At 54.3% G+C, this 6,894-nt stretch overlaps 1 protein-coding gene and 1 pseudogene across 1 annotated transcript; one reads left to right on the plus strand and one right to left on the minus strand.

Annotated features, from left to right (window-relative positions):
• The first annotated feature begins 1,472 nt into the window (after positions 1-1,472).
• VAMP2 (vesicle associated membrane protein 2) lies at positions 1,473-5,319 on the plus strand. The gene is made up of 5 exons (XM_053911758.1): positions 1,473-1,612; positions 2,072-2,192; positions 2,666-2,824; positions 2,910-2,961; positions 3,637-5,319. Coding segments are annotated over exons 1-5 (351 nt in total). The 5' UTR covers positions 1,473-1,610; the 3' UTR covers positions 3,654-5,319.
• Positions 5,320-6,161: 842 nt separating this feature from the next.
• On the minus strand, positions 6,162-6,269 carry LOC112308963 (U2 spliceosomal RNA; annotated as a pseudogene).
• Positions 6,270-6,894: the final 625 nt, after the last annotated feature.

The following is a 6,894-nucleotide window of genomic DNA, read 5'->3' on the forward strand; positions in this document are numbered from 1 at the left end:
GAGGAGGAGGGAGTTGTGAGCATCTTATCTGAGATCTGCTGAGTCCCCACACCCAACACTTAGGCTCCCTGCTCGCTCACCTCACCCAGACAGCTAGAAAATGACACCTCTGGTGACACAGCAGTCCCCAGGCTTCTGTTGGGAGAGGATGGGATGCTGCATGAGGAAGGTTCTCAAACCTGGAGGGCCTGGGAAGCCTGGGTGGGAGAGGGAAGAAGCTCGCTCGTGTTTGTCTCAGAAACAAAGACCACCACATCCCCTCTCCCCTTCTCAGGATACAGTGAGGACCCCCACTAGGGCTCCCCTAAGAGGCCTCCTTCATCACCTGAGACTTGCCTTCACCCACACCACCAGATAGGCAGGTCATCTAGTCCTATTTCTCTTAGCTGAGAAGCCAGGCCTGCTGGGAATGGGCTGGGTGGGCATGTGCAGTTGGTGGGTCTGTTAATAGGATCTAAAGAGAGATCAGTCAGGGATGGAAGGGCCATAGATAAAGCCATTTAGTTCCTCCACCAAGTTCCAGATCAAGCCATTTAACAAATACACATTTCCTGCCTACACAGCTAATGTATTTTAAGCCCAGAGACAGGGCTGGAACTATCCAAGGTCACATCTATGAGGCCAATATGCCTGTAAAGTAGTAACCATGTAACCTGGGTACTGCAGGCGCCCCCTTTGCCCATTATTCTCTTTTTACCAAAACAACACAAACAAAACAAACGCTGTCTCTTTTGGCCCAGGCCCTGTGCCTGGGAAAAAAGGCTGACGCCTCCCCTGGAGGCCAGGGTAGCTGACCCAACTCTGGACCAGAGCTAGGCTTTAGCCAGTCCGCAGCCACCACGTGAGTGAAGCAGCCCCACCGCGAGGCCTCATACCCTCTCCCTGGGGTCCTAAACTTGCCTTACTTCAGTCGGGCCTAGCCTGCCAAGCACCCCTGGTCTGAACTCCAGTTGTGTGGAGGGGTAACTTGCACACCGCAGTGACTTAGCTAGGATGTGGGGGAAGGGCCTGCCTCCTGTCCTTTCCTCCATAGCCTCCTTCTACTCAGGGCCCGTGGACCCCAGACCTCCTTTGGGACATCCACCTGCAGGGTGGTTCCCAACGCCACCAGGGTCCCAGCTATTTTCATTGCCCTGGGACCTGTACTCACCCTTTCTGATTTCCCACCCCCAGCCCGTACCAAGGGCTGAAGACGAGTCACCAGGCATTGGGGCCTGGCTAAAGGGTGAGACCTTGGGCTGTGTGGGGCGCGGACTGCTTTAGAGGCTTGGGGGCGGCTGTGTGGTCTCCGGTCCCACAAGGCAGGCAGGTGGGGGGCGTGCGGAAGCCGCAGCAGGCTAGCGACGGGAGGCTAAGCGACCAGGCTGCGCCAAGACCGCCGCCCCGCGGGCGCGCCCCCAGCCCCGCCGCGCCCCGCCCCCGCGGCCCGGCTGCGGACCAGTCACCGAGGCGCCCCACCCCCGCCCGCAGTGCCCGGATGTGGGTGACGTGCGGCCGCCATCTTCCCGTCCCCGGCTGCCAGCGCCAGTCGGAGCTAGCGCGAGCTGCCGCCACTGCCGCTGCCGCCGACATCCCTGTTGCTGCCAAGTCCTGCGCGCGTTGCCCCCGCCATGTGAGTTAGCCGCCCTGGCCCTTCCCGCACTGGCCTGAGCCGACCGCCGCCTTGGGACCCAGGCCCAGGGTTCGACCCGTGCCTCTCGCGCTCCCCACGCCCGGAGGCCGGGCCAGCGCCCGTGACTGCGCGCGGGCGGTGGCTGCGGGAGGGAGCTGACCCGGTGTTTGCCCTCTCGCCCCGCCGCTGTCATTTCGGGTCGACCCCGGACCTTGTCTCTGAGGTCGTCCTCATTTAACAGGCGGGGAAACCGAGGCCTGGATGGGGGAGGGGGCCTCATTCAAGGTCACGCATCTTTTAGGCGGTGGGGCCGGACAGTATCCAGGGCTCCCATCGGGTGGCCTTCTTCCCGGGAAGGTAGAAGGGAGGGACAGATGGATGGACAGGCAGATGGGCGGAGCCCTGACTGCGGGGCTGAAGCCTTCAGGCCTGGGGTCTTACTCGGTCTCTGCCCCTCAGGTCGGCTACCGCTGCCACCGCCCCCCCTGCCGCCCCGGCTGGGGAGGGAGGTCCCCCTGGGCCCCCTCCAAACCTCACCAGTAACAGAAGACTGCAGCAGACACAGGCCCAGGTGGATGAGGTGAGTTGGGGAGGGGAGGGTGTGCCAAGGGCAGTGGGAAGGGCCCTCTGGGCTGGCAAACTAGTGTGGGGATCCACTTGGGCTAGGGGTGATAAACAGTTCACGTTTATTAGTTTTGGAACAAAGATACCATGCCCCTTCCCTGTCAGCGTGCACTTGGAAGGTCCCTGGAGTGTTAGCCTTCCTAGTCTGGATGTTTCAGCCTGGTCAGATGTGCTGTGGTGACGGGCAGGCTGCTTGAAACTCGATAGAGGGTGCTGCTTTGACATCTGAGATGTCTGGCTATCAGTATGCTCCCGATATGTACTTCTTGCATGTGCTCAGGTATGCTAGACATGTTCTGTTTGTGTCCTTGGCATGTTAGCCTGGCAACATCAGGGTGCAAGTTCTGTATGTGGGCATGTGGTGGTCCCGGAGTGCCCTCATTGAGGTGGGCCTTGGCACACCCCCTGCCTTGTGGTCTTCTCCTCCAGGTGGTGGACATCATGAGGGTGAACGTGGACAAGGTCCTGGAGCGGGACCAGAAGCTGTCGGAGCTGGATGACCGTGCGGATGCACTCCAGGCAGGAGCCTCCCAATTTGAAACAAGTGCAGCCAAGCTCAAGCGCAAATACTGGTGGAAAAACCTCAAGGTAAGGGCGGAACCAGTTAGAAGGACTGGTGGGCGAATGGGGGTTTCATGGTCCATCTCACTGACTCTTCCCCTCTCACCTCCAGATGATGATCATCTTGGGAGTGATTTGCGCCATCATCCTCATCATCATCATTGGTGAGTATGGTAGGAGTGGGTAGGGCCCTTTTCTTTGGAGAGGTTTCCCCTACGAGTTCTGGGATTTGAAGGTCATTAATGTAGTTTTTAAAGCATATAAACTACATTATAGCATATTATTATTATTATTATTATGTAATATAACTACACTATAGCATATAATGTAGTTTAAAAGCATATAAAGCTGCCAGTGGCAGTTCTGATTCATCTAGAGCCCAAAAGTTTGATGTTGTTTAGCCTGCGCTTTGTCTGGTTGTGGGCAATTCTAAGATTTTTGGAAACAGAAAAGCTGGTGGATCCCCACTGCTCCCTTGAGGACCTGTTGTGCCTAAGGCCCCAGTTTGGGAACCCTGGAATTGGGGAGTGGAGAGCAGGAAAGGCCCAGGGGAATTGAGACATGGCTAGGAAGCCATTGTTTAAGTGCTCCTGGTTTCAGAGGCCATGGCATGGGGGTGTCTAGCTCCAAGGCCATGTCATGGGGTTGAAGAGACCTTAGAAACCCACCTGTCTAGCTCCCCTTGCTTTACATGTGGATAACCTGAGGCCCAGAGGGGACGGGTTATCAGCCAGCTGGGGAGTGGGGAGGGTGGAAGCAGGCCAGGCCTGACACACTGCTTTCTCTCCTTCTCTTTTTCTCCCCTCTCCCTCTTCTTCCTTCTCTTTCCCTCTATATAGTTTACTTCAGCTCTTAAACCCCTGAGGAACCTGCCCAGAGAAGGGCCTCTCATCCCCACCCATCCCCAGCCGTTCCCCCACCTCTCAGCCATATCTTCCAGCCCCGCCCCCGTGTGTGTGTCCGTGTGTGTGCCCCCCTGTAAATAGCCAGCTGTTATTTATACATATATAATATTATATATATTTGGTCTGTTTGTAGTTTTATTACTAGAAGATTTTTCTGGTTGTCCTTAACACCCCTTCCTGAGGTTCCCATCACCTTTCTCTTTCCTTCCTTCCCTTTCCCTGTTTTCCTGACCAGCCCCAAGTCCCTTCATTTGCATCTGCTATGCAATAGTCCTTCTTCCTCTCCTTTCCTTGGATTTAACTGATCCTTCCTCCCACCCTGGCTTTCCTCATACCCCCACCCTCCCTATGGAAAACAAAAACGAAAAGCAATTGTCCAGGCCTCCCTAGGTGCATCTTCTTTGCATTATTTGGGAGGCTCTGAGACTGGCCCCACTTGGTCCTAAGAATCCCAAGGTCTGGGAGCTTCCAGCATGTTAATTAGCATTCATTTGCATACTGACATCCCTTTCTGTTTCCTTCTTTTTTGTTCATCACTCTTCATTCTTTCAACCCGTGGTTGATTGTTTTGTTTTTTTTCCACTGAGGAATTAGTCCTCTTTGGTCACTGTATCACAGTTTTATTTGCATGACATTACTTGTAGGTGGTGGGGAGCCTGGGCTTTTGGGGAGCCAGGCTGTTCTGGCGCCCCAGAATCATCTCCTCCTAACCCCTGTAGTCCAGTTTGCCTCCCCTACCCCCATTTTCCAAACCTCTTTCCCCTCCTCTCCCTCCCCGGAGCTGGTATGTAAGTGTCTTGGAGTTCAGTGTGTTATGATGGACCAATACTTCTGCCACATGGAGTTTCTCCCCACATTCCTGATCCCCAGTTTTCATGTGGGGCGCTCAACTGACATTCCCATGGGGTCTCCCTCCCTCCCATCTGTCTGATCTTCCCCATCCTCCTCCCACCAGGAGAGTTGGGGGTTGGCCACAATCTGATCTCTTTTGGGAGAGGTGGCTGCCAGTGTCTGAGGGGTCATCACTGCCTTGGAGAGGAGTGGAGCAGGGCAGAGAATCTTCCCAGTTCCTGCCTGAAGTCTCCTCTGGCCCCATCCCTCCTGGGGGTGGACTGAAAACCCTCCTCCCCAGTTTGGAGGGTATTGCCTCCTTCACTGCCCAGCTCCTCTGACTGCCCCCACCCTGAATTCAGGGCGGGGGGTACTAGTCACTGCCAATGTGTGTGTGGGACTTGCTGGAAGATGGGGGTTCTTACCCTTCTCCAGGGTGGTTGAGCCCAGAGAGACCTGTCTTCTCCTTAGGTGAAGTGATAGAGGAAAGGTCTAAGGTCTTTTTAAATGGCACAATTTTGGGGGGGTCTGAGGGTACTTAAACTGTCACTCGAGGGGACCCCCCCACTCTTTCCCCCACACTCAAGGTTTCGGTGTGGAGGGGAGCAAGGAGATCTAAGCTGTGGTGTGAAAGGGTAGGGAGAGATGCTGGGGTTGGGGGTGCTGTGCTCTAGATCCCCCTATTATCCCAGTGTCCTCTGCCCCCCATTCCCTCACCCCATGCCCCCAATTCTGTGGCGCATCCAGATTGTGAAAATGTACAATAAATGTGTAATGAGTAACTAAGTGGTGTCTGTTCTGAGATCTTTTCTTAAACCAGTGGGAAAGGTTTTGGATCTGCAGGTTTAACCAGAAGGTTGAGAAGATACATTGGGAAGGAACTGAGCTTTGCTGGAGGGCCTGACCTTGGGCAGGGCAAAGTGTGATTCCCAAAGCAGCCACGGTGGGGCACCAAGTGTGGTTAATGGGAAGTGTTGAGGATCCCTGTGTCACACCCTGGTGAACCCTGAGGTCTAGGTTTCCCAGCTTTCCCTCCATTGCCTGAGGGTATGCCTTTGCTGTTTGTTGGTCCCCTTTATCCCTTAATTTAACTCCCAGACACTGTGAGTCTCTTCTGTATTCATTTACACCTACATCCGAAGTAAATGGCCAACTTCGGTGAAGCATCTCTTCCCTTTAGTGCATAGTGCAGCCCAGTATCCAGAAGGGGTTAATAAATACTGAACAAATTGGCCCTTACCCCTGCACTCTGTTGTCAGACTTGTGACACTATTCCATGATGCCCCTGATAGGGCACCCTAGCATTCTTGTCCCTGGGTGCTTTAACAATGAGTGTAGCCTAGATAGTGTTTCCCAAACTTACCAGTTCCTAAGAACTACCAGGAATTCTTTGAAAATAGATTTTTGGGCCCCTTCTCTGGAGATTCTGATTCAGCAGTTTAAGGGGCTGAGATGGTTCTTAAAATTAAGTAGACAGTTATCAGTGTTCACCATTTTTAAAGGTTGATGACACTATATTCCCATCAGTGCTCAGGGCTTTTTCGTATTTCATGTACTCAATACTTACAAGGTTTAGGGTTCCCATAGGTACTAGGACCTGCTTTCTTTATAGTGCTAGGGACCCGGGTTCAAATTGGCCCCATTACTGACTACTGTGTTAATCCGGACAGATTATGTAACCTTTCTGATAAGAACAGATACTACACTTGATCTTAGCCAAAAGGCAGAGAAGGGATATGTAACCTTTCTGGATCTCTGTCATTTGTGAGGCAGTGGGTACTAAGGAAGCCGGCCTCCTCCGGGTTTGTGAGAAGCGCCTGGCCTGGCCCATAAAAAATCTAGGAGCCTGCTGGCATCTTCACCCTCATGGTGGCACTGAGATCTGACGACAGAGCTCTTCACCCTATTCGCACCTTCCAGCTCATGGGAACCTCAGGGATTCAGGGCAGGAGTCTCAGCTCTAGGGAAGGCGGTGGCCGGTTGCAGTAGCTGCGACCCTCAAGCTGGGACTGCTCCCCCGCCAGGGTCTCGGCACCAGGCTAGCGCATCAAAGCTACTGCTGCACGCTTCAGCCACATCAGCGCCTGCGCGCAGGTCACACTCCCTGCGCCTGCGCAGACTCTACTGCCTTCAGTGCAGTGTCGTCAAGGAAAATCCCCAGCTTCTAGGTAAACAAGTTGCCGCGTGAGACCGCCCGCACGTGTCAGCTACAGCTCCGAGACCTCTCAGCCTATGAGAAAGTTTGGAGGGCTGGGCCTGTATTTGCATCACTGCTCTAGGCAAGTGGGGGGGACATTGCCACAGCCAATAAAAACTTCGGAAGTGGATGGGGGGTGCGTCTTTCAGTCAATTCAACACGCG

Source organism: Desmodus rotundus, chromosome 9, assembly GCF_022682495.2.
Source record: "Desmodus rotundus isolate HL8 chromosome 9, HLdesRot8A.1, whole genome shotgun sequence".
In the NCBI taxonomy this organism is placed as follows: domain Eukaryota; kingdom Metazoa; phylum Chordata; class Mammalia; order Chiroptera; family Phyllostomidae; genus Desmodus; species Desmodus rotundus.